This window comes from Phaeoacremonium minimum (assembly GCF_000392275.1).
Source record: "Phaeoacremonium minimum UCRPA7 unplaced genomic scaffold PA7_03_scaffold_409, whole genome shotgun sequence".
NCBI lineage: Eukaryota > Fungi > Ascomycota > Sordariomycetes > Togniniales > Togniniaceae > Phaeoacremonium > Phaeoacremonium minimum.
In genome coordinates, this window is record NW_006921311.1 from 2879 (window position 1) to 29623 (window position 26745).

Genomic DNA, 26745 nt, shown 5'->3' on the forward strand with positions numbered 1-26745 from the left:
AAGAGGAAATACCTACCTACCTACCTAGCTACCTACCTAGGCAGTCTGCATGTCTACGGGTACATAAGGGGATGCGGTGAGAATGAGATGGGCCCAGGTCCGGAACTCCATCAGTCAGTCTTACAACGAACGTATCAGGTACAGTACGGCGTCAGGTGGCTTAGTCATGAAGTGCTGAACGTTCTTGCCTTCCATGATAACGAGAGCTTGGAAGACAACGGCGGGACTGCCGTACGCAGGGAGGTAAGGTTAGTATCGTGAAGAGCTAGCACGAAGCTAGGCACTTCTCCGGATTGTTGTGTCGGCTTGGAGAGTACTAGGTATGTATACCTTCCTTAGGTACCTAGGTCAGCATTCATCGGGGTGCTTCTCTTTTAACTGTTGCCCGTATAGTAGCAAAGTAGTGGTTAATGAAGGGTAGCCCCGTGAGCTAAGCCGACTTAGACGCACCTTATTTTCTGGCGCCCGTATTTTTAATTACGGGTTTTAGTTTCACTAAGGGGCCTACCGAGCTTATAGCTGACTTTTGACTTTTTTCTTTCTGCTGACCTCACTGTACCGGTATTATTAGCGGATTTAAGGTGGGAAGACAAGGTACCTCAGGTAGGTACCTCCACTTAACTCGGTGAGGTACAGCGCGCCCGTCCCCACGCATCCGCACTGGGAAGGCAGGCGCAATTTGGCGCACACCCGGCCTTTCCACCTCAAAAGATTTGTTGCTTGCGCCGGCGCTGGTGCTTGCTGGTGGTTCTGGTGGTGGCCTCCTCTATTCGGGACTGTCCATTTTTATTAATTTCGCTCCCAGTCCTCCCGGTTTGCCCTTTTCGCCTCTTGTATCTCCGTTTTCCACGAGTGACCGTTGGTGGCAGTCTCTCTCTCTTCTCTTGAAGCCCTCCCTCCCCCCATTTTGGACTTTCTTCGTTGGTTTGGCCGGTTTGTTCGTCGTTCGTCCTGGGGCAGATTTGGTATTTGACTGCTGTTCTTCTGTGTGTGCTGCACCAAAAAGGGTTCGAGGTTGCGCTTCTTCGCTTCTGTCCAGTTGGTGAAAGAAAGAGAAAGGACGAAGGGCTGTCGGTGGTTTCTTTCTGCTGCTTGGGTTGTTCCTTTCAACATGCGCCCTTCAAATGATTAATCCATTGGCCTCCTCCTTCTCCATGATTCCCTACACCTACATTCCTCCGAGGTCCAGCACGCCGACTATACAGCCGGCGCCGCCACCGAAGCCCATGATGGAGGGAACTCTGGTCATACCCCCAGAAAGGGGCACAATTATTGGCAGGGCACTGTGGAAGGTACCTTGGACGTTCTCTTTGCCTGACGGCATTGTGCCTTCTCTGCTTGGCCTTTCTCTAACTTGTGCTTGTCTTAGGCCCGATATGTGGTCGTGGGCCCCCTCAAAGACCACCATACCGATGCCTCGATGTCGCAAATGATGACCACAAATCGCATTAAGGAGAGCCGTGAAGCAGCTTCCAAGGCGGGCCAGTCCGAATCGCCTACGGCCCCAACTGGCGCCATCTACCTCTCCATCTATAAGTCCAAGGTAGGCCGTGCTATACAGGCTAGTTATCAGGAAGCAGGTCGGCTCACCAGTACTGCCTTTCAGGACGAATGGGAGCCCATACAACAGCATGCCATTAGCTCCGTGACCGAATGCCAGGTCCAGATGCTGGCACACCGAAAGCAAGGGCCAGTCCTAGCCACGCTGGTCATCAACATCTCCCCCGATCCCGCTACAGACAAACTGCGAAAACGACGGTCGAGCAGGACGGCTGGCCTCACGACAACGAAGGAAACATCACCTACAACACTGTGGTTTCGTCCATCATCAGATGACCGCCACAGCTTGCACGACTGGGCGCGCTGTATCCAGTCGTTCATCCAACCTAACGTGCCAGATAGACAGCCCATGAGCCCGATCACACCTGGATCTCCCACCTTTATAAATCCCTTTGCTCCGCGGGCCCGCGAGCCATCCGATTACTACCAGAGACCCCCCAGTGCCACGAATAATCCGCGAGGCAACCTTCAGCACAAGACTTCGAGTCAGACTTACTCAAGTCGGGAACGCGATCGTCCTCTAACGTACTCGGGATCCGCTAGCCTGCGGTCTAAGCGCAGCGATATTTCTTCCCAGACAGGCTCAATGAATCCTTCTCACGCTGGTTTCATTCCAAATCAACATTATACTACTGTACACCCCACCGACTTGCCATCACCCGCCACAACTGTAGGAGAGTATCAGGGAGAGTTCATTGAAGGCTGGACTTCAGCCCAAGGCAGATCGTCAACTCTAAGCTCGCCGGTCAGGGGTAGGGACAGTATCGGGTCACAACCTCCCGTCCCGCTTCAGCAGCCATTGGACTCGAGCTCCCCGCCCGGACATCGTGAAACGATCTTAGATCGGGCTTTCCAGCTCGGTCACATCCCGCAATCAGAGCGTGACACGGTCCCGGGCGAGGAAAAGCTCACCTCACTTGCGCGCTTCGACGCTTTGATGCGTGAGGTAGATGAGCGAAGAAAGAAGAGAGAGGCTGAAACTAAACCGCCTCCGACGAGCCCTGAGAATGATGGTTTGAAGAGCGCTTGGGATCTTGATGACGAGTCGGACGATGATGATGATGACGATGTCGAACCAGCTGAAGAGGACGATGAAGATGAAGAGGACGAATATGCTCACGAGAAAGATCTTGATGATGACGATGTGGGGATGCCGCCCACTGCACAGCGAGCCCTGAATTATATTCAGGGCCGCCGTCAACAGACCGACACCCGTCCGCAGGGTGCGAGGTCACCCATCAGTTATAATCCCGAGACACTTATGGCTTTGAACAGTGGGTTAACCTCCAATTTAAGACCGCACACAGGTTACGGTCGAAACAGGCCAGGAATCGCTCAGAGAACATACAGTCAACCACAGCTAGCTGCAGCTCAAAGCTCCAACCGCGATGGTCAATCGGCCTCTGCAACGTCAGGTAAGACACCTGAAGACGGAGGTCCGACGACTTACACATCCGGTCTGCACCGGAGTGCGACTGAGAAACGCCAATCTGCGTCAAGTACCAAGCGCCTCAGTTTCACAGACTTCACCAAGCGGCTGAGTAGTACGAGCAGCCTACTGTTAGTTCAGACCAACACCAGCCACACTAGCAGTCGTGGGAGCAGCGATATTGACGCATTACGAGAACAGTCAATGAAGGGATCGTTGCATCCCCGCGGGTCTCCCCTACCGCCAAGTAACACGCAGGACCGCGAAGAGTGGGATAAACGTTGCGGTTGGCGAGGAAGTGTCGGCGTCTTCGGCGCTGGCGAGGGTGGCTTCCTATGAATTATCGCCGCATTCACGATTTGAACATGACATACCATCGATCTTCTGGGAAGATTCATACTTTATACCCAGTCTTCCAGCATCCTCTTGGCATATGACAAGCACTTTGGCTTCAATCTGCCCCAGAGGCCACATTTTGTGTAACTTTTTAATTGCTTTGTTTCAATCCTGAAAGCCGACACGACCATCATGAATCTGGAGATACTCGGGCACGAGAAAGAGTTATGGCGTTACATCCCGTCCATCTTTGGGCTTGAAATTAAGACATGGTTTTTTTTTTTGTTTTGCGAAAGGCTTGCATTGAAGCTTGCTTAGGCAAGAGGATGGCATATGGCTGAACGAAAGAGAGATGTTATTTGTTAAATAGGAAAGAGACTTATACCCTGACAAAAGACAAGACAAGATCTTTATTTCTCATCCATAGACAAGCCAAGTCCCAGCTATACGACTCTGACGTTGAACAGTGAAGGGGAGGAAGGGAACAATTCCTTGCCGAAGCAAGATTGCACGTCACCAAAACAGTTTGCTGTTCACCGCCGCTCGCGATACGTGGTGCATGTCTGTGTGGTGTTGCAATATGCAACCAAAGCTGCAGGTGCTCTCGTGATTCGGCAGTTCGTCGTCTCGCACACGAATGGCGTCAACGCACCGGTGCAGTCTTAGATCACATATCCCGGGAAGCCCATGGTAAGTAGGTTTACAACGCCGATCAACCGACTGAAAATGGTCGTTTGAGTTGTATTTGTCTGTCGTGGCCAATATGTGATTGGGTTGTGACAGAGCTAGAAATCTTTCTGCCGACCTATCAGATGCAACATGCGAAACCTCCATCACAGGATTGAAGGTGAAGAAACAAATAGCAGCTTCTTTGTGTTTGAATACTAGTTCATTCCGCGGGATCCATCACGACCCGATTCTCAACGACAGCTGTCCCGTTGAGCAGAGCTGCGATCTGGTTGTCTGTGCAACTCAGAGGAAGCGGCGCTGCTTCGACATAACACTCGATGGGGTGCTGCTCTGGAATGGCATTCTTGACATCAAATACTGAAGAAGGCCCGGTGGTGGAGTAGCTCGGGTCGTCAACAACAGACACGGTCCCGGTAGCTACATCTTGCCCAAAGATGGAGCGAATGAAGATCCTGTAGACAGTCTCCGGTTGATAATGCGATACTGTACGTTTCTTAGTGATAATCGAGAAAGACGGAGCACAGTGGTTGGCTAACCCGAATGGCCGGCTTCATAGACTCGCGAGAAAGAGAACAACCCATGCTGTCGAACCTTGCCGCCCACATAGCTCCCGTTAACAGAGATATCTGTGTATCCCGCTGCTGCAAAATCATCACTCTGGCTATAATTCGTGGCCAGACTGACAGCTTCACCGCCAAGCCCTGAAAATCAAGTCAGTCGTTATCGCCGGATGAAAGTCAACACTGGCTCCTCACAATTGCATCTGTAATCACGATCACCGTTGATGAGAGCTACCTTGACTCCTTGGTCTAGGAGATTAGCTAGATCCTCTTTGAATCCGCCGCGGATGAGGTCGCCATTCATAGCAAAACCTAGTAAATGTTAGTTTTGCTCCAAACCATACAAAAACTATCTCTCTTACCCATGCCAATCACATTGTTGTTGATGCTGTAGTTGACGTTCGCTCCGAGGGCTTCTATGACCCACTCGTTATTAAGGAACCCATACGCATAGGGTTCAGGGACTGAGTCCGGCATGAAATTCCCAATGTCGAACCAGTTGCGCTGAAATTGGATTTGTTAGCGAGACCCGAATATGCTGGCGCTGGTGTTCAGCAAGAAAGATTGAAGACCTACCCCTGATAGCGCATCGTAGAAGCCATATACGTTCTCCCAGCAATACGCAAGACCTGTTCCGCAGACCTCGGCTACAGTCTCATTGTTCGCATAGTTGTCAGGGTCACTCTCCTCGGCCAGTGCCCGGCACGCCAATGCCTGCTCCATGCACCCGCCCTCCTTGTATAAATTGTCCACTGCCAGCTGCGCAACGGTCTCGTTGTAGGCCATTATGCTGTATGTGTTATTGATCGCGAAAGACGGGTAGAATGGTGCCTGCACAGTTATGTCGATGAGGCCGTTAATGATGCCGACTGAATCAATTCCAACATGGAACGGCGGAACACTACCGCAGCTTCGCTTGCTCTCGGCGCTGCTGGCAGCAGCCTTCTCCTTCATGAGCAGCGCGGCGATGGCTGGGGCATAGTGGCCACCATAGGACTCTGACCAGATACTGATGTTGTCTCGCTTATAGGTGTCGAACTCTTGAAACCATAGCTGGAGGAAGTTGGAAATTGCCTTTGCGGCAATACCTGTGGTGTTCGCCGTCGTGGTCGGATTTTGACTAGAAAACTTCCCTTTGACAGCTGTAAAGTTAAGGGGAACATCATCTCCAGAGACGTCAATGTCACCGGTGAGAGTGTCCAGGACGCCCTCAGTAACGACATCATATGAGTAGCCGGTCTGAACAGGCTGATCAATGTACAACAAGTTGACTTTGTTATTCCAACTCCAAGGGTTCGGGGTCGTGGTGTTCGAGTCATCCTGAACGATGCATGGTCCGCTGTGTCCAGAGACAGCCGCGTCCATACTGGCAGATCCCGGCCCGCCAGCAAGCCATATGCTCAGCGGAGCTGTTGAAGGGTTTTCCTTTGCCTCGAAGAACCAGAAGAACATGTTCGCGTCGTACGGTTGAAGCGGCGGATCTAGAGTTGCAGGGATTTTGATATATCCACTATAGGATTTGACGCCCGGCGTGGTTTCACATACCGTATTCTTATCAATGTTAATTAAAGCGGTTTGTGGATACATAAGAGTCAATATCAACGTACCTCTTTGTACGTGACTTGAAGTTCCTGGCTAGATTTTGATCGGATAACGGCGCCACCACAGATGCTGGAGAAAACAAGAGCGGTTATGACACCGTTGCGAATACGGCTTGAGGTAGCAGTCATCGTTGAATGACAGGATTCTGCAGCAGGAAAAGGGATTGCACGGAATGAAGTGATTTTCAGAGGAGCAGGAGTTATATGATAGAAGGAAGTCATCGATTTATACACAAACACAACTGGATTAATGTACCTGGGCTGAAACTGGCTCACAATGTTTTTCTTTTGTGTCACTCCCGCTTTCTAAAACTATATGACCATTGTAAGGGCTGAATAAGAAGGCAGCAGGGCCAAATTTTGCGACCACGAAACACCCGAGCCCCCAGGAGCACAATTTCGAGGCTTCATCAGAGAAGTGGCCATTCCAAGGATTCCCTTCACGTATTAGTTCTTTTTGTTTGCAGCGGCTCTTGCTGCCATCGTCGTCATGAGGTTATGTCATAATTGACGGATATCACCCTTGCTATTCGAGTCCAAGGAGGTCTGCTTAAGGCACACTGGTAGCTACATAAGCTTATTTTAAAATTATGGCGAGGTTCCAGGCGGAGCTCAGATACAATGACTCCCGAAAAGCTAGAAAGGGGAATAATGAGAGACATTGAATCTGGTTTCGACTCTCTAGCGTTTGACCGCTTGAGGCGTAGTAGTTGTGATGATGCAGACTTCTAGCTGAGTTCGTCCAATAAAGGTCCGACGCATGCGTTGCCCTTGAGCTGTGCTGACTTCGTGAAATACGGCATTGAAGTGGCTTGGTGCCGGGGGGTACGAAGCCGTGTTCTTTGTTCCTGGCATTCCTCAAATGATCGTGAGGTCCTCCCGACGGTTTTGGTCCTGTGTAACCTCCAAATGCTGCGGACGCGTGGTTGGACCGCCCTCAGCCACTGCGGCCTATTGGTAGCTCTGTCTGTGCACCCCATCAAGAGCCATGTTTTGAGTATATCTGAACTCATAATGTATGCTTAATTCGTTTTCAAAATTCTTCGAAGAACCTAGGAGTCCCACGATTTTACTGCATGTAGTGCTCGCTTTGCGCGAGCAGCCGTGGCCATCTTGTTATTTCAATAAGAGCATTTTCGGCCCTCTTCTGACTCTTGCTGAAACTGGTACCATGGCACGATTAACAACAGAAACAATGTGCAGGAAACGTCATGCGGCTCAGTACTCTTGATGTTTCTAGAAGCTTTGATCGAAGATGTGAGGCGGTAGTTTCTTCTTGTGAAAGAGGAGGCGATCTTATTCAGAACCCCATTTGGATAGCGCCCTATTGTCTCACATTATTCACCACCAAATCGGGAGGCTTCGACAAAGAAACTCGAGTCAAATAGACAAAGGCTCATGCAAGAGAGTAATTTAAGCCTCAGTGCTCCATTTCTCTCATCGCGATGTCTCTGATGGTAGGCGACAAGGTCTCGGCTTTGCTAGTTTCCAGGTTCAACATCGCGACTCCAGGGACTGGGCCGGATCAGATCCCCGTATATCGAGGGTTGATTATAAGTCTTTCGGTTGACTTGGTTTCCTTGGGAGACTTAGTGGCGGCAAATAATCACATAGATATCGGTCCCGTAGCCACGTAGGGGAAGTAAGTATGTATTGTCGCATTGAGAGGAGTTATTTCCCCCATCGAATCGTCCATGCCAGATTATGGTTCACCACCCGCTCCGTAAACGTTCCGCAAAGAACTTCATAATAGGCAGCATCTCGTCCTTGTTTCTTGGCATGCTGTCGTCTGTCTTCTTCCAATTTGTCACTCTCACGTCAACGAATTCACGTTTCAGTATGTCAATGGCGTCTTCATCCACGGTGTCGCTCGAGTGACCTCGGCACAGTAGCACCGGTGTTTTTGACTTTGATCGCGAGCTTAGGCTGGGAATCATTGATGACGGTAAAGGTCCTCCAATGGATACCACACCCTTGAACACTCTGTCGTCCGTTCCAGCACTGGTCTCATCAGTCACCTCTTCGACTCTCGGACCAACTCTAAGCTTAGAGGCCAGGCCCAGTGCCAGTGAACCTCCTTGGCCAAAGCCGAAGAATAGAATATCGCTAGTCTTCCAACCACATTTCTCAATAAGAGTCTCATTGATTAGCCGAGTGGAAATCAGGTTGGCAGCCTTATCAAAACCTGGATCTGGGTCCAGTTCTCCAGTGCTCGGTGCCAGATTGAGGTCATCGCCCCAGTGGAAGTGTCGTGTTGGGCCATTGTCCAGGGCATCACCGAGGAGTGATGGCGGGAGTGGGCTAGTGCCTCTCACTGAGATCGCAAGGACACCAGGTAGCGACATGTTGCGTGCGAAGGAAGCGAATGAAGCCTCGGAGTCTCCAAGGCCATGGAACAATATGAGAATAGCCGTCGTTGACTCTGGCGGAGAAGGAAAGTGGAGCGACACAGTCATGGCGGGAGAGAGGGCAGCGAAATCCTCCCCTGTAGGAATGCGAATCTTGGGTGCCATTATGGAATCGCAATCAATGGCGGTTGACCGCCGTGCAAAATCGCCTAAAGAAAAGTATTGATCCAATGTTGGTTCGAGAAGCTCCGGTTCAATATCAAAAACTTGTCAAGCATCCGGAAACAGTGGGGTAAGTCGTTTAATGGTAGAAATACTTACCGTAGCGCTGAAACTGATGGTTTTATGCCTGACCAATCTTCGTCAAGTCCCACTCCGGCAGCGAATGCGGGTTCAACGACACAAGGCCTAATCTGGGCCCCTGTATATCGTGAGATCGAACGAAAATGAGAATAAGAATGAGAATGGGGCGCTCTTCACTCTAGATGTGCTGAGTCTTACAGTTCGCTTCTAAATGTTCCTACAGGGCACCATCCGTGTGCTTGTTGCACACGAGGTGCAACGCCCCAGAGCGCCGTTTGATTCACTCATCGGAAGGTCATTTCCAGATACCGTGACATGACAAAGGTGGCAGGACAAATGCAGAAAGTCAACATAAGGAGAGGCCTCAGTTACGATACCACAGAAGCGGCCAAAGAGTTCTTCCTCAAGTGTCAGGCACCTGATGTGGTTGGCGGTCAGAAACGGCAGGCTTATGAAACATCAACTCTGCAGCAGCTTGAACTCTACGAGGCACCCAAGAAGCAAAAACTTGACAAACAGCCGACAGAGCTCAAGTGAAGAAGAGAATAGCTTTTTCGATGTTTTTAGAGGAATGAATGATCAGCGGCGGTGAAGTTGACATACAGAACACTGCGCCGTATGTGCAGTTGGAAATATCAAGTTGATCGTGCGGGTTTGCTTGATTGGAGTTCTATTCGTTTTATTTGACCGGATTTTTCTTTAAATCTTTTTTGACAAAGGCTTTCATTCCTTGGGTCTGTAATAATTGTCATGATGATAGGTTTTCTATTTCGACTGAGAGCAATTTTCACGATCGGTCAAACCCTCCGGGCCCAACACCTTGCAAATCCATGAAATGAAAGACAAACGGCTCGGGCAGGTACTTCTTGTATTCAGCATACAATCCCTGAACATGATCAGATCGTTGGTGGGCACGATAGTCCTCCAGGCTGTCGAACCTATTCCGATCGAGTTAAGACTTGGTTCTAGTGTAACGGAAATCCAGAGCTCACTTTTCAATGAAAACAAATTCGTTTTTGCCCTCGGTCTTAAACCAACGGTAGATCTTGGCAGCTGGCTCTTTTGCTTCTGTTTCTTTCCCGACTTTGGTGAAGAACTCAACCACCTGGGCCATCGTACTTAGCTTTTCGGTTCCTATGACGTTGCTTGGTATAGCTCACCTTCTCCATGTTCTCAGGTGCGACCTGCAGTGTTGAGACCGCGAAATACGGGGTAGATTCGGCCATTGTGACGATCATAGTCTGTGTCCGACTGAAAGTTCTATTTCGCGCAGAGAAGAGACAAAATTTGAGTTTGTAATGAGATTGAAGTTGGGGTGAGGAATTGACGTTCATTGATGTAAGTAGCTTGCGGCGCGGGAAGGATTCAAGATGGAGCCAATGCCCCGTAAGTGAGAGAGACTCCGCCCGAACGGAGGACGAATCAAGCTAAAAGGCATCAACTCAATTCCATTGGTATCAACTGGTACCTCGCTACACTCTAATTCTATGCTGCATGCAGTCTACTCGATCGTCACGAGCAAAATCAGTCTATCCAAAGACAACTCTCTCTTCACCGTCTACGCTACGACTCCTCACCCTCGACGGGCCTGGCGGCATATCCAACCATTCACCGTCTGCGGTCCACGTTCCCGCACGAGTGTAGTCCCAACTCTTGCTGCCTTCCATGTATGCGAAACGGAAATACTCCCTGACATCTTGGTCGCCATTTCGAGTCCAGGTCCAGTTTCCTATCCAGCTCCCGTCATCATTGTAGTAGCCCCTGAAACGCTCAACATCATTTACCAGCACGCTGATACCGTCGTATCTTATCTGTGTCGGCATCTTCCAGCCAAAAGTGATCGTAGATAGGTTTGCACCGAGCTGAATAGCTGGCGCACTGATGAGGGCCGGAAGTGGTGAGTTGCTCGGCGCATCGCCCTGCAGCGAATAGGCCGTCTGCAGGACAGGGTCCCATCCCCAGCGTGCTATGCCGTTGATGAAGAAGCCAATAAGTAGGCCTTGGTACAGCAGTGCTGGCCGTGTCTGCATGCTCGTTCCGGGCAGTAGAAGCAGAGCGAGGATGTAATGATGGATGCGGAGCTTGAAGTCTGGGAGAATGAGGCACACGATGATCCCACCAATAAACATGAGGTAGAGTTTCCCGTAGCGAATTAGACGGCCCTCTTGTCGGAAATACCATATTTGCTTGACGACAAGCACCACGAGTACGATGATAATTATAGCCAAAGCGGCCTTGGCACCAGGTTGCTGCTGGATGTCATGCGGGGTGAGCCTCTGGATCGGGATGAAGTCAAAGGTGTAATTCGTGAGAGCGCCCACCCAGCACGCTCCAAGCCAGAGGACCGTCTTCTCGATCTGCGCTGTAAGACCCTTCAATGTCCGTCTCACGCCCATCTTGTCGTACATGACCCAGACAGTGAACATCGCTGGCAAGTATTTGCCAATCAGGTTCGTGATCAAGTCCGGAATCGAGTAGTGGCCTGGTGGGTCTGAAGCCATGCCAACGTGAATGAACATGCCTGTAAAGATGGTGAAGAGAAATACACCGGGCGATGTGGTGAAGAGAGACAAGACAGCAGTGAAGGCTACCGACACGCCGAGCAAGGCCCATCTAGGATCCCGGGCTGCGCAGCCAAGTCCTCCCTCAAAGGTGAAGGAGAGTGGAAAGTACGAGTCAAAGCTGACGCTCTTGATCCCGTTGTTGTCCGACGAGGCATAGTCTTCTGACTTTCCTATGACTCTCACAACACCACATCCACCCTTGGAATTGGAGATCACCCCGGCATGAATGGCAGCGCCGCAGATAAATGAATCGCCTCGATAGATGGGAGTCTCTGTGGTATCGCTGGGTCCGCCGATTACCAATGGGCGGTATATAATCTCCTGGTCGCCCACTGCCCTTGGGTTCAGAACCTGATAGGTAATGCAAGTGGCAGGACACCGGAAGGCGAACCCGCTCCCATTGAACGGGCGGCAATCATTGCCATTCAGACCACACCGATTGCCCGAGACCCAGTACGTGTTACCGCACCCAATGTCTGCTGGCTCGCCCCAGCCTGCGATCTCGGTAGCGAGGATGCCCTGGCGCATCACGAGCGCAAACGTCATTAGCCATATCGCAAGGTAGGCGAGGTAAGCCCATATTCGGTGTTTCTTCCGCGGAAGGTATGTGTCGAGCAACCACAGCGGCGCATGCTGGACGACAGGGAACAGCGGATTGATCTTGTAATCGCGAGGATTGGTAGGGCCCTTGGACCACTTGACGGTGGCTTTCGCGAAGCGCCGGACGGGGTAGGGCACCCACTTCCAGCGTTTCCAACCTCGCTCCTCCTGCACGAAGCGAGGAAGCTCGGTGGACGACGAGTCCTCCTCCAACTCTTGTAGTCTAGCATCTTGTATGGGCGCATCGGGGTGGCCGTCGGTATTGATGTCGTCGGTCTCTTGATGCTGCTCAACTACCACAATGGAGGACTCCGGCTCAGCCGTGCGCTTGTTGTTTTCTCCGACAGACCCCATGTTGCTTGCAAGTAATGAAGGCGGCAGGACGGCGCAGCTTTGTGCGTGTGGCTTCAAGCTTCAAGCTGTGTCGAGTATAGCGAAGGTATATACAGATGCGAAGAGGGTATCCTGAAATCAGAGGCTATGCAAAGATAACGTAAGAAAGAAGCAAACAGGAAGAGCCGTGCTCCCTGAAGCCTTCATGTCATGGTGAATAAGAGGGAGGATCAAGAGGATGGGAGGTGGAGGGGCTGACTTAGAGGACTGCCAGGTCTTAAAGCCGGCAGAATTGGGGGTTCCTGCCTTCCCAGCCAGCCGAACCAGCATTGCCGTCCTGCATAAGCACCCCGGAGGGTCCGGCTGAGACGCGGCCCTCGCACCAAGATCCCACCTAAGTTAGGTGTTCTACGTACTTAGGTACAGCGTGGAACAGCCTGTGGCTGCCATTGGCGGACTGAGTTAGGCGCAACCCCACTACGTGGGTGCCCTGACACACCCCTCGAGATGCCCAGGCCAGCCCACCAGCCCACCCACAGAACAGCACGGCGCTAGTTAGCGGCTCAAAGCTGTGGCTAACCTAGCCTAAATCAGCCACACTTTGAACTGTTCAGCAAACATATAGACTCAGATTTTATATGTGACAAGAACCTCCAATATTCGGTGTATGATATATTTTCAGAGTCTAGTGACTTGGAGTGTTCCCGAAATATTCAAGAATTCAAAAGGCTGTCGTGAGGCGAGGACATCGAGTCTTCAACGGCGAGCTCTGGGGCTACACTGACTCATGCTCTTCACATCTCGGCTGATGTCAGTTTATGAGCTGTGCTAGCCCGCACCAAGAGCATGATGAGTGCTTCAGAAGGCGTCGAGGGAATGCGTTTTGAGATTTTGCGATCGGCTGTCGGGGACGGGACAGCAGCAAGGCTGGGGCGGTTGGCATTTCCACAGCGCACACCCATCGAGACTCCCAACTTCTTCGCAGTGACCTCGCGTGGGGTGGTTCCTCATATCACTCCCGATAATGTTGCCAAGTATGGCCACTTCGGAGGTGCCTACATGGCTCTGGAGGATTGTGAGTAAATCTGTTGGGGTTTCATCACGAATCTGAACTGACTTGTTTCCAGTCAATGGACGGTCTCAGAAGGATCCAAAGAGCGTAGCCCCTATCTTCTCAACGAAACCAGAGCCAGATCGCAGGTTGCTTCACACATTCACATCTCAGTCATCCTCGCTCGTCACCGTGCTTGGACCTAGACGGATACCAGCTGTAAAGCCTGCAGTGGGAAACGGTCATAACTTTATCAACATATTCGCATCCACTGGTTTTCAGAATCTAACGATTGAGGAGTACATTTCAAACACAAAGACCCTAAGGCCTGATATCGCAATTCCTCTGGCAGACATCATCTATGGGGCTACGAGAACAGCCCAGTCTAGTCGCGCAGTCCGTCAGGCTGAGCGGACCGAAGATTGGATGTATGAATGGACGAGGGCTTTTGAAGACGACACTAAACCTTCTGACATTGCAGTGTTCGCCCCAACACTGCCTGTTCCATACCCCGTTCAGTGGGAATACCTAAATCGTGTATCTAGCGATTTCATAGGCAGCATCTCTGGCCTTGCCATCTACGATGTAGACATCATCCCTGACCTCAAGGACTACCCGTCTCTCCTCCCACTCCCACGCTTATCCCTCGACTTGCCTAATTCACCGCACCAAATACTACGACAGATCGCCCTTGGAGTCGACGTAATCCTTCCCCCTTTCATCAACACCATTTCCGACGCAGGTGTCGCCCTCGCCTTTACCTTTCCCCCGCCAAGCTCAGCGAACGGTATGCTGCCCCTGGGCGACGACATGACCTCGCCCGACAACGAGGCTGCCCTCCAGCCACTGCGCGAAGGCTGCTCCTGCTACGCCTGCAAAAAGCACCATCGCGCCTATCTGAACCACCTCCTGAACGCGCGGGAGATGCTTGCCTGGACACTGTTGCAGGTACACAACCACCAGGTCCTAGCGGACTTCTTCGCCGACATCCGGGCGTCGCTTGCCCGCGGACCGGAGGCGTTTGAGGAAGACTGCAGACGCTTCGCGATGGTGTACGAGCCGGACCTCCCCGCCGGGATGGGCCAGAGGCCGCGTGCCAGGGGCTATCACTTCAAGAGCGAGGCCAGCGACGAGAAGATAAACAAGCCTGCATGGGGTAAATTCGGCGGCGAAGTTGACACGGCGGCGCCAAGTCTGCCGGGAGTGCCCAGAGATATGACAGAGACGCCACTGATACCGGATGAGGATTCAAAGGCGTTAGAGAAGGAAGGCTTTGCTGAGATAGATCGAAAAGGGCCGTGACGGGGTTTGCACGACTCCATAGAATACTATTAGATTTAAAACAAAGCGGTTTGACGTTGATACTTTTCATTTCGATTATATGCAGATCGACGAGCTGATATCTACACTGATTCCTGTATTTCGACAGGGGGCGTTGCCTTCTTTTCCTTCTTAGGCTTTACGCCCTCCCCCTCCACCGAGGGAGTGCTGGCACCTTCTCCATCGTCTATGGTGACCGGCTTCTTCTTCTTTTTCTTCTTCACGACGGCCTCGCCGTCTTCCGTCTTGGGTTTCTTGGTCTTCTTCTTCTTCACCACTGCACCTTCCACTGGCACCCCTTGTGCGACCTGTATTCTTTGACTGGCCCGCTGCATCTCGAGCCTCAACCTCTCGACTTCCTTCATTGCCTGTGCCATCTCTGCATCCTCACGTTTCTGTTGCTCAAAGTCGTAGCCGCCATCAGACTGGTTCCCCTCGAGACTCAGCGACCCAATGTGACTCGAGTCGACTTGTAGTAATGACTGCTTGAGCTTTTTGGCTCTCGACTTAGAAAAACTGTCAGAGTTGTTCTCTGATTCATAATTTCTCGGCGTGGAGAGCCCACTGCCCGCCAGATTCTCATCCGCCGCGATGATTACTTTCTGCCGTGGCCGAGGTCTGGGCACAGGTTGTCGTGATCTCGCAGCAGTATCATCAACACTCTTAGAGAGGTTGTTCAAGTCTAGCTGCATGATTGGAATCGAGTCAATGTCGAGATTCTCCCCGTTCTCGTTCTGTAGAATATTGTGGATAGGGGTCGAGGTGCCAGGCACGCTGCCGCTGCCGCCAATATAAAAAGGATCGTCACGATTCCTCTCCAATCGCTCTGCTCGTCGTCTTGCTAAAATATCTGGATCAAGATAGCTCTCTTCACCAGCTTGTTGATACGAGCTTGTGACTTCTTCGGGTGCATCTGCAAGGCGATTGATTGCTGGCTCGTTGGAGGCAATACTTGCAGCGGGGGGTTTTTGGTGGTAGTATACCTCGAATTCGTCATCATCCTCAGCCGGAAGAGTCAGCGCATTTGCTTCAGATAGGAGGTTAGTAAGGTTTGGATGTATGGGCTCGTCTAAGTCCAACCCATCAGGAAGCGGAACATTCTTCTGGGCGCCTTGAGCTACGGAATTTAGCTCCCATCCGGTGAACAGCGATGGAATAGCCTGAGTTAGAAGTAAGGGAGCGTCCTGTTGGAGCTCGTCATTGGATGCGGGTTGGCCCGATACCGCTTCAGCGGTGAGTTTCAGAAGCTCTGTGAACTCTACGGCCCGTTCTTGAACTTCTAAGTTAGGATGTGATGCAAGAGGCTCGAAAACATGTATCACCCGGGCCAGCAGCAGCGAAACTCTAGCTTTACGCTCTGATGTCCACACCCCCAAATCACTTCCAGCGATCAGGGAAAATATTTTGATGATGGCCTGCAAACATGATGTGATCACGTCGGGGTATTTTGCTTGCGGAATGAGCTGTAGCAAATAGCTCAAGGTATCCTCGGGTGATGACAGTTGGTCGGCATACTCTCCAACAACCCAAGACACAGGCCTGATTGCTCCAGATGTAATTGGATTTGTGGCGGATGATTCTTGGCTGAAGTGCTTTAATATCAACTCGGAGGCCATGAGAGCAGCCGGGCGCACAGCTCTGACCTTGACGGCCACGCTTCGTAGCTCGTCACCAATCTTTTCGGAAATATCGCCGGACGAAAGTTTCGTTGTTGCCATTGTTTGCTCAAGATTCGCGTCCTGTGAACGAGGAATTGGTGCTGTTCGCACGAGCTGGGTTAGGATATCAATATACCACTCGAAATCAACCAAGCTGCTGTAGTTGTTCTGAGAGCACATCTCGAGAATCCTCCCGATGACATCAAGCCTGTAGTCTTCTGGTAAAGGCGGGGCCTGCTCGGCTTCCTTTGCAGAGGGGTTGATTGCTACGTCGGCCCCATCATCGGAATTATACACTGCGTCTTGTTCGTTGGAAGCTGTATGCTTGCCAGAAGAGTTCTTTAGCTGCCGCATGAGGCGGCTCACAATCGAGACAAGATTGTCACTGCTGACCATGCCCTGTACGAGGTCTAGAGCCTTGATGCGGATTGTAATGTCTGGACTATCAATGCAATCCATTATGACATCTTCTTGTTCCGCCACGAGATATGGATGTGTGACCACGATCTTATTGAACGCGAGCAAAGCCACATATTTGACTGGCATTTGTTAGTATTGCTATGAGTGAGGAGTCTCAAAAAACTTACGGTTAGGATCGCCATCAGTCATTATCATACCCCGTAGCTTGGTAACACATAGTGACGCGATTTCTTCTCTCCCTGACACATCATCTGCACTCCCGAGGATACCACCCTGAATAATGCCATTGATGCACTCGTACAGCAATGACATCGCAGGAGTTGTCCTTATGATTTCAGTGAGCGGTGGCAGGAGTTTGCGAACGAGGCGCGGCTCCAAGGGGGTCAAAGTAGCAAACTAAGATCTGGTCAACGTTGGATTTGTTTGTGCATCAGAGAAATTCACAAACCAGCTTGATCAATTTTATCGCCATCCAGTTGTTGCCGCCGTCTACGAGGAGCTCAAACAATCGAGGTGCTAGAGGAAGGAAGTCATGTGGTCTCCTCCAGCCCAGCTCGCAAACGACGTTGACGATGGCTGCTGTCACGCTCGGATCTTCATCCCGGTCCATGAGACGATCCTTGATCTTAGGCCATGCTGCGCGTAGTGTCTCGGGGTATACCAGCGCAAGACGGTATAGCGTCACAATTGTCTTCTTCCGAATCGCGGGGTTCGAATGTGTCAGTCGCGGCAACAAGTCTGTCAACGTTGATAGAGCGAGGGATGGAGTGATGATATGAGGAAGGGCAGCAATCGGGAGAGAGATGGTGATTGTCGAAGTCGAGGTCAGGTCCTGTATTATGCATTAGATCGGCCTCTTTGAAAGAGAAGAGGCACAAACCTTCTTCAGGAGGTTGGTAGCCAGCATCAATACTTCAGTATCCGGCCGGAAAGTCTGGACAGCGCCGAGGTACCCAACTCGTTTCTGATGGTATTTCGGAGATGACATGACCTCGAGAACATGGAAAGAAGCCCACGACATATCGTGCCCAAACATTTCGAGATAGATGAGCTTGAGCAATGCAGTGGCTTTAAGATCTAAAACCCCCCATATTAGCTTTAGATCATCCCATACATCATATCTCGGCCAAGGACGGACCCATGTCTTGACTGCGGATCTCGGAGCGGCACTCCTTAAGGCAGTTTTGGATGTACTCCTTCTCATTGCCCTTATGATTCCGCAGACCTCGAATGAGATCATACAGCGACTTCTCGAACCTGAACTCTTGTGAGCCTCTTGCGCTGCCACTACACTGGCTGATTGACATACATCGTGACACGCGGGCGGGACCGTGGTCCCTAAGCTAGTACTGCTTCTACTCAGGATTGGAGGGACTGTCGGAAGATGAAGGCTATCGATACCGAGTCTGCATGCATTGTGTCCAGGATGAGCGAAGCTGACGAGCTGGTAATGCTTGCTACCTGTCGCTGCTCGTCGAGCTCGGTCACGCTCCTGGTGGCAGTAATGATAGTGAAGCTGGCCGAGCACTTGGGGCGGTGGTGGGGTGTGTTGCAGTGCACGTAATACAGTGCAACATGCTTCATTGACTGTGTGACACGGGCCAAGCCGACACTGTGCATTCGGTCTGTCGGAAGAAAATGAGACCGATTGAGAAGCACGCAGTGGGCCTAGGTCTGGCAATTTAGCTCCAAAGCTACCAGGTGTACCTACGGGAGCTTGCTAGGTCATCTCGACAACGTCGACCTCAAGTCGACAACCCTCAACAACGCCAGCAGACCGACCCGACTACCAGCCAGCCTCGACCGCCCTCTAATCACACGCAATGGCGCCATCACTACTACATCCTCCAAGCCACTTATCGCCAGGCGCAGCATTGGAGCTGTCCCAACGAGCACCAGCTGTCCTCAAGAACTCACCGGGTGCCGTTTCCTCCTCTCCGTTTCAGTCGCTGTTCTCGGCATCAGAAAGCCCTGAACTATGGATTACCTACGAGAATCTTCTCCTATCGTGTCTACGGACAGGTGACGAGCAGGCAGCCCACCAATGTCTTGAGCGCCTGGTCAATCGCTTCGGAGATGATAACGAGAGGATCATGGCCTTCAAGGGGCTGCTGAAGGAGGCGGAGGCCGAGGACAACGCCGCTCTGGAGGTTGTCTTGAAGGAGTATGATCAGATACTGAAAGAGGACAACACAAATATTGTTAGTCAGCTGGATTTTTATTTGCTTATCGGCGCATGTTGACCTGTTCCAGCCTATCACGAAACGCCGGGTTGCTCTTTTACGATCTTTGGGCCGCGTCTCCGAGGCAGTGTCGGGCTTGACAGGGCTCCTCGATTTCTCGCCTACTGATGCCGAATCGTGGGCGGAGCTGGCAGATATCTATTTCTCCCAGGGACTGTATGCGCAGGCTATCTATTCCCTCGAGGAGGTATTGGTTCTAACACCAAATGCGTGGAATGTGAGTCAAGTCCAGCCTGCCACATTGGTCATCGCAGTTGACATCCTTCCAGGTCCATGCGCGACTTGGGGAGATACTTTACGCGGCGGCAACTGCATCAGGCGCAGATGAGAGCTCTCGGGGCAAGTATCTCACAGAGGCCTTGAAGAGATTCTCTCGGAGTATTGAATTATGCGATGATTACTTGCGCGGATACTATGGCCTGAAACTTGTAGGTTCCGAACGTCCGGCTCTTTCGGCGAACTCTGCTGCTGTGCTGTTGCTGACGGTTCTAGGTTACATCAAAGTGGCTGAAGGAGCCCGTCAAGGCAAATAAGCATACAGACGCAGATGACTTCGCCTTACCGGAATATTCCACTGTCGAGCGATTGAACGAACTGGCCACTGCCAAGCTGACTGAGATTGTCCGCCGCAGTTCGGCCAAGGAACGAGGATGGCGTGGGTATGAAGAAGCAGAGGTCGCTGCCGCAAGAGAGCTTCTGTCCAAGGACGCAACAACACCTGTTGTGAGGTGAGGACCGGTCCATGGCGATTGCAGGGTTCAGACGGATGAAGTTCAGGGGCACCATCAGCACAACTATCAGTCCGTGACTCACAGCGGATTCTGGCAAAACTGGAACAAAGGCACGGTCAAGCCCACCGTGGAAACCAAACAGAAACTGTCGGCTGGCTACGCCACCTGGAAAGGAGTAGAAGCTTTATTGGTGCCTTACCGTGTAATGGAGCGGGATTGATCAGCGCTGGTGTTGGGCAGGTGCGGGTCACGCAGCACGTGGCTCCACTTGGTGGGCGGGCCCAAGGCGTACGGAACGGCGTCGAAATGGCGGAGCACTGTACAACTTTTAGGCCCAATGGAAAGAGGAGGCTCAATCAGAGTTTGCGGGCATACCCGAGACCCCATAGGAGCTCTTTGGGCACAAAGCAAGTTGGAGTGTTAGGCTGTCATCACAATTGATTGATTGGATCTCCGTTCACTGACCTTGGTGCAAGTTCGCTCGATGCTGCGATTTACTCAGTTCTCACCTTGGTCCACACCTCTCCCTACTGATACTGCTTTGCTTGGTCAGATGTTGCGTGCAGCTTTGAAAAGGTCTCGATTCAGAACCGCATATGCAAGCTCCACTGACAGCATCGTCTTTGATACGACTGTGGCATTCGCGAAGCTGTGCCCTTTGGCAGTCGATGCGTTTGCATTCGACACAGTAAGCCTCTAGGAAGTCGGCCAGGGATGGCACTGGCAGGTTGGTATCGTGGCTGCCAGGCACGCTGTCACCGGGAGGGAGAGTTCAAGGGGAGCAGGAGGAGGATATAACTAAGACCGCATGTCCCAATGGCGGGCAGCATCGTAGAAGATCTCAAACTCAGACGGCCACCATTGTTTTGTGTAATCCAGCTTGACTCATATCACCAAATGTCCTAGCAACGACTGCCAACGAAGTCCCTGTCCGGAACCTGCCCCTTGAACCCCGGTGTTTTCCGCCTCGGAACAGCAACAGCGAGAGTCTCTTCCTGGACCATATCATAAACCATGTGGGAACTTCGAGACTATCGACAACTGAGGGATCATAAGAGGCCATTGAAGCGAGCGAGAGAGCGAGGCGGCGAGACGCACAGGCTGCTGTCCTAAAGAGGGTCTCCCAGCTGCAGCATCACGCTTTCAGGTTCTGTGCTTTCTCTTCTCATCGTCCGTTGCAGTCGGCATTCCGTCAACGCGACCTTACCTTACATAAATCTTCAGCGGCCCCGGACGAATCGATTGCACACCTTGGGAGCATCCTGCCCTACGGCGAAAACCTGCCAAATCCAGACTGGATCTAGTCTCCCCAGAGCGGTGCGGCCTCACAGTCGCATCAGGCCAAAGAGTCTCCGTTGGAGAGCCCCGCTTGGAGGGACAACAGCGCATTCGACAGTACCAGTACGTGCGGGCGGCGTGCAGGCAGAGAAGCGGCGGTGGAGCATATTTGCTGCCTTTTCAGTCGTTCTGGCCCAGCGCAGCCTGCACTACGACTTGGCTCCTTGGTTAGCGTACCCATCTGCACTCTGCACTCTGCACCTTGCCCCGGCAACCGCATCGCCTCAGCGTAAGCGAAGCAAGGCCTGTCTATCTGTTTTGTCAGTTGTCTGTCTGGATACCTACTGTACTGTAGGTAGGTGTCTATCTGTCATTCTGTCGGCTGCAGACCGTCATCACCAGAGCAGAGTCTACATGCACACAAACCTACACACACATACATATACATCGACAGAAAACCGATACATCACCCACAGCCCGCTTCCCGGCAGTGTCAACACGGCGGCCGTATAATAGGCCAGGCACCCTATTACCGCACATTCCTGTCCTGCCTATACATACATACTGTACCTACCTACCTAGTTTTGTAATTTGTAGAAGCATTATCTAGGTAGCTGTCCCTCACACCGCCCGCACGAGGCACGACAACCTTTTCTCTCTCTCTCTCTCTCTCTCTCTGGCTTTTTTTTTTTTGGGCCTTTCGTCGACATCATCTCAAACACCACCCAGGCGGTGGACGAGGTGAAGAGAGATAGAGACAGAAAGATCAACAACAAGCCCGCCTAGGGCCAACCTGGTCCCAGAGATCTCGGACGATCCATTAATTACGGCAGAACTCGCCTATCAGACGCACTGACGGGGTGACGGGTGTATGCCTCGCAGCATCGATCAGGCACAGCATCCACCACCATCACCGCACATCCCATCGAGGTACAAGGAATTTATCGCCTCACCCTCTCCACGGATCTGAAGAGTCAACATCGAGACTCACTCTTCTGCATTTGCAGCAGGTATGATATGATGTTTTCACCTTGTCATAGCACAGCATCCCCAAAGCGCATTTTTTTCTTTCCTCCCCTCCATTTATTATTATTAGGGTCTATTCCATGTTGGTCATTTATTTACAGTCCCTCCGTTCCGGGATGCAAGGGATGAGCGCCGGGATCGCCCCTGGTCGCCTTGCCCCTCCTCCCAATTCCCTCCTCCTAGCGGGAGGGCGGGGAACAACCTACAGTACGGGTAGCAGGGAGGCGACAGCAACCCAAAGAGGTTTCCGGCCGCCGGGCAACAGAACAGACCAGCCAAACCTGAAGAGGGGCTGCTGAGGGGTCAAAAGACCTTGTGTCTGTTTTCGCATGTGTCATTGTGCCTCTTGTGCATTTTTCCAAGCGGAGGACACATGTACATGTAAAACGAGTGTGAGGCTCGAAGGCTCGTTGGAGGAGAGTTGTAGACAGAGAGAGCACTTGTGGGACCACCAACCTTTGACCACTTGCTGCACAATTTGCTTGTTGGTCTACAACAACAGCACCTTACCGTACCGTACCGTGCTTCCGGAGACCTGAATCGGACTGCATCGTCATCCGTCACTCCTCCTATTGCTGTTGTTGTTGTTGTTGTTGTTGTTGTTGTTGTTGCTTCTCCTGTGCATACATGCTACCTCACAGATCTCCTCCTCTTTCTTCCTGCTGCCGTGTTGCTTTGGCTCATACCGCCTCTTGCCCAGCTAGCCCCTCGCTGATGGCATATTACACACACACACACACACACAATATAGAACTGGAGTGAGGGCTTAACATCGGTGTTATTGTTGGAAGCCCGGCGCCCATTCTATTACGGTATCTCATTTCAATTTCCCACTCTTCCGCTCACATCATTGACTTGACTGTCTCATTCGCACGGCACAACCTTCCAACAGAGTCTAGGCACCCTGTCCATACCCAGGCTCCCAGGTACCCCATACATACTGTGTGTAGTCAGGGAGCCTCTGCAGGGGTCATCTGCTCGCCTTTTCCCAAGGGCTCCTCTGGCTCCTCCTCCCTCGCCCAAAGTGGCCTATCAACACGCGCGCAACACGGATTGATCGCAGCATGCACGCCGCTACGCACCTGGACAACCCGCGAGTTTCCGCTTAATTACTGCGAGTGCGAGCAGTGCCGTATAGTATACAGTACTCATACACACATACACAAGAGAAGGGGACAGAGACAGGCAGGGCAGACAGACTTACTCAAAAGAAGGCCAAACTAGCCGCACCTGAGACTCTTCACCGCACCGTCGGCACAACCTTGACGAAACCCAATCCACCCAATTTTTTTTTCTTTTCCTCTTTCGAGCCCAATCCTCCTCCTTGTTGATCACTACCGGAGCAGCAGGCATTTGCCTAGGCTAGAGCCAAAGTTCCAAAAGCCCCCCTGCCCTGCCAACTTATCTCTTGCGCTGCCCACCAACACCACCACACACTCACACTCACCTACTCTCAAGCAGCCCAGCTCTTCACTTTTGAGCCCCCAAACTCGTTGCTGGCCTCAGTCAGATCACCAGACCAAACAGTCTTGCCTCTTTCCCACACACTTCCTGCTCTCTAGCGCGCCGTTGTCGCTCGCACAATATTCTGTCTGTCCGCCCCAGTCGCTCATACTAGAAAGCAACCCCTCTCTTGCGATTACGTCGCTACCACCACGGACGCCCTTTTCTTTCTCTTGTGTGCGCGCGCGCCGGCCCCGCGAAAGCCAAAGCCTTGAGGCGTCCAGCTGGGTACCAGTCTGCTGCTGCTACGGGAACGAACTACCTAGTCGACCCTCTCCTTACTTGAAGGACACCTTTACTCCGGCCTTCTCCTCGCAGATCGTCGTGAGTGAAGGGTACTCTCCGCCAGCTCTTCCCAATGTCGTAAGTACGGCCGCTTTCGAGAGGACCCCAATCCGCCATTGCTCCGCCGCATAGTCTCCCCTTGTCTGGGCTATTTTCCCCGGTCTCCCACTTGTTTCAGTGCCCGAACTGCCAGAGCTGAGTTGCTAACCTTTCCGTCTTACCACCACAGCGACCGACAAAGGACCACCATTACTATAGATCACCCTAATTCTTCGCGATCAGATTCGCTGACCGACGACGACGACCACGATAGTCAGGAATTTAGCTCGTCGCAGGCGGACGATCTCGATTGGGGCCAAGATCTCGACGAGATTGACCCAAACGACTCGGCCTCAGCCAGCGCAGACTACCCGCCCCCGCGGCGCCCACCTAGCCGTCCCACGCGCAACCCTTCGCGCCGGCACAGTCTCCCCCATCGCCACCACCAGAGACAGCCCTTTGCCTACCAGGCACCAAATCCACCACCAATGCAGACCGTAAGCAGCGAGGCCTCGGACGAGTACGGCTATGGCCGCTACCCGGCGCCGGTGCCTCCCCCGGCCCACAGCTACTTTGGCGCACGCGGCCACGCGCCAGCATATCCCCAGAGTGTCGTTGGCGCATACCCGCCGGGTCCGTACCACCCTGGCGGACAAGTCGTCCCATATAACAATTATAACAATCCCTTCAGTCCCATGAATCACTCGAGCGGCGCAAGCTACTTTGGACAAGACCCCCGGGGCTCCTACGATGTGATGCCCTATCAGGGCGGCTATTACGGAGGTGCTGGGCCTGGTTATGGCGGTCTGCCACCACACATGCAGCAGTTCATGTACAACTCCCCCCCTCCCCCTCCGCCCACGGAACCCCCAGTCCCCGCGGCACCCACGACCCCTGCACCGCCAGCAAAGAAGACGCCCGATCCGGAGCTTGAGGCGATGAAGGCCCAATTGGAGCTCTTCAAGGCCGAGCGAGCCAAGAAGGAAGAGGCCGAAAAGCAGGCCATGATCGAGGAGAAGATCCGAAAGGATGCCGAAGACGCCTTCGAGAGGAGAATGGATGCCATGCGCAGAGCGCAAGAAGAGGCCAAGAAGGAGATTGAGAAGGCCAAGATCGAGGCAGAGAAGGCCGCAAGAGAGAGGATAGAGGCCGAGAAGAAGGCCGAGGAGGAGCGAGCGAAACTACATGCAGAGGCCATGGCACGGGCAGAACGTGACGCTCGGGATAAGCTCGAGGCTGAACGGAGAGCGGACGAAGAGCGAAAGAAGAGAGAGGCGGAAGCAGCCGCGCTAGCGGAGGCAGCGGCCAAGGCCAGGATCGAAGCTCAGATCAAGGCGGAGGAAGACGCAAAGAAAGCTGCCGAGAAGAAGGCCGCTGAGGATGCGGAGTGGAGGAAGAAGCTTGAGGAAGAAGCCAAGCTCAAGGCCGAGCTCGAGGCAAGACAAAAGATCGAGGCCGAGCGGAAAGCCGCCGAGGATGCTGCCGCCGCCGAAGAGGAGAGGAAGAAGGCCGAGGAGGCTCTAAGAAACAAGATCATGGAGGAGGCCAAGGCCAAGGCCGAAGAAGCTGCGAAGGGCGCGGAGAAGGCACCCATCAAGTTCAAGGATGCGGTAGGAAGGAAATTCAGTTTTCCTTTTCACTTGTGTCAAACCTGGACGGTATGTTCAAAATCTCACAAGTCTGTCTACGAAAAGAGTGCTAATCTAATTGCGATATAGGGGATGGAAGAGCTCATCAAGCAAGCTTTCTTGCACGTCGAAGTCATCGGTCCTCATGTACAGGAGGGCCACTACGACCTGATTGGCCCCAATGGCGAGATCATTCTGCCCTCAGTCTGGGACAAGGTTGTCCAACCCGACTGGGCGATCACGATGCACATGTGGCCGATGGACAAGAATCCCTTGCGACATCACCCTAACATGCATCAGGGCCAGCCGATGGACCCGCGCATAATGGAGCATCTTCGGCGTCAGGGACACGATCCTCGGATGCAAGGCCGTGGCATGCACGGGCAAATGCCCGCTGGTATGCGGCCAATGGGTCGGCCTGCCCCTGGTGGCGGCGGTGGCCAGCAGCCGCCAATGCCTCCAGGCTGGCTGGGACGGGGAATGCCCCAGCATGCTCGGCCCATGCCTCAAGGCGTGAACGTTGTCGATGCCAGACCTCCGAAGGAAGGCAAGAAATCCGACAAGAAGGGAAGAGATACCTCTTTTATGAGCTTCCTTTCGGGGAAACCTGCCAAATCAAGCAGCAAGAAGTGAGTAGTTCTGCCATATCACCTATCCAATCGTCCGCTTCTAACAAATGGGAAACAGGAGGAAATAGACGCATGTATTGACATCTCCGCTCACACGCCATTTAATCACGCGATCATGATTCCTCTTGCGGCCAACTTCATTTCTTGCATACATCATGCTTCGATGACCATTCTTGATACCTAGGGCATTTTGGTTATGCAATGGATTCCCCCTTCTGCCTTTATTCTTCGTTTTTCTTCTTTTTTGGGGCAAGATCGTTTCTTTTCTGGGAAGTTCTTTTTTGATATTTGATCCCTCTTCTGCATTTGCGACGGAGTATTGAGGGATGTGAAGAAATGAGAGAATGGTTGAACGCTGGCTGTCATGGTTGGGAGCAGTTCTTACAGGCCTGGGCCCCCAGATGTATCCCCTTTTCTAACTTTTGGGAGGAAAGGTCTGAAATACAATACCCCTCGGGCTGGCGCAAAGGACACTTCACGAAACGGGGAGAGTCTTTTGAAATCCTGGTTTGATCGAAACGGGTTGAGTAGATGTTTGGTTCTACCTATACAGTGTCTGGGTCTACATGAATTGTCTATCATCTAAATGCAAAATGTTACATGTCTACAC

At 52.3% G+C, this 26745-nt stretch overlaps 7 protein-coding genes across 7 annotated transcripts; 3 read left to right on the top strand and 4 right to left on the bottom strand.

Annotated features, from left to right (window-relative positions):
* Positions 1 to 4214: 4214 nt before the first annotated feature.
* On the bottom strand, positions 4215 to 6305 carry UCRPA7_5280 (putative carboxypeptidase s1 protein; the record flags this gene model as incomplete). The annotated part of the gene is made up of 6 exons (XM_007917827.1): positions 4215 to 4498; positions 4552 to 4716; positions 4771 to 4887; positions 4938 to 5079; positions 5152 to 6126; positions 6183 to 6305. The coding sequence occupies 6 exons, from the start codon at positions 6303 to 6305 to the stop codon at positions 4215 to 4217; spliced, it is 1806 nt and encodes a 601-aa protein (XP_007916018.1).
* A 3309-nt stretch (positions 6306 to 9614) lies between these two features.
* On the bottom strand, positions 9615 to 10053 carry UCRPA7_5281 (putative antibiotic biosynthesis protein; the record flags this gene model as incomplete). The annotated part of the gene is made up of 3 exons (XM_007917828.1): positions 9615 to 9765; positions 9820 to 9932; positions 9988 to 10053. 3 exons carry the CDS (start codon positions 10051 to 10053, stop codon positions 9615 to 9617), a joined length of 330 nt encoding a protein of 109 aa, XP_007916019.1.
* Positions 10054 to 10356: 303 nt separating this feature from the next.
* UCRPA7_5282 (putative lccl domain containing protein) lies at positions 10357 to 12345 on the bottom strand (the record flags this gene model as incomplete). The annotated part of the gene is made up of 1 exon (XM_007917829.1): positions 10357 to 12345. One exon carries the CDS (start codon positions 12343 to 12345, stop codon positions 10357 to 10359), a length of 1989 nt encoding a protein of 662 aa, XP_007916020.1.
* An 855-nt stretch (positions 12346 to 13200) lies between these two features.
* Positions 13201 to 14677, top strand: UCRPA7_5283 (putative trna-guanine transglycosylase protein; the record flags this gene model as incomplete). Its single annotated transcript, XM_007917830.1, has 2 exons — positions 13201 to 13399; positions 13452 to 14677. 2 exons carry the CDS (start codon positions 13201 to 13203, stop codon positions 14675 to 14677), a joined length of 1425 nt encoding a protein of 474 aa, XP_007916021.1.
* A 101-nt stretch (positions 14678 to 14778) lies between these two features.
* Positions 14779 to 18080, bottom strand: UCRPA7_5284 (putative ap-3 complex subunit delta protein; the record flags this gene model as incomplete). Its single annotated transcript, XM_007917831.1, has 5 exons — positions 14779 to 16892; positions 16941 to 17169; positions 17222 to 17605; positions 17654 to 17850; positions 17912 to 18080. The coding sequence occupies 5 exons, from the start codon at positions 18078 to 18080 to the stop codon at positions 14779 to 14781; spliced, it is 3093 nt and encodes a 1030-aa protein (XP_007916022.1).
* Positions 18081 to 18596: 516 nt separating this feature from the next.
* Positions 18597 to 19748, top strand: UCRPA7_5285 (putative tetratricopeptide repeat domain-containing protein; the record flags this gene model as incomplete). Its single annotated transcript, XM_007917832.1, has 3 exons — positions 18597 to 18974; positions 19027 to 19233; positions 19509 to 19748. The coding sequence occupies 3 exons, from the start codon at positions 18597 to 18599 to the stop codon at positions 19746 to 19748; spliced, it is 825 nt and encodes a 274-aa protein (XP_007916023.1).
* Positions 19749 to 24366: 4618 nt separating this feature from the next.
* Positions 24367 to 26139, top strand: UCRPA7_5286 (putative kinetoplast-associated protein kap-like protein; the record flags this gene model as incomplete). Its single annotated transcript, XM_007917833.1, has 2 exons — positions 24367 to 25536; positions 25597 to 26139. The coding sequence occupies 2 exons, from the start codon at positions 24367 to 24369 to the stop codon at positions 26137 to 26139; spliced, it is 1713 nt and encodes a 570-aa protein (XP_007916024.1).
* Positions 26140 to 26745: the final 606 nt, after the last annotated feature.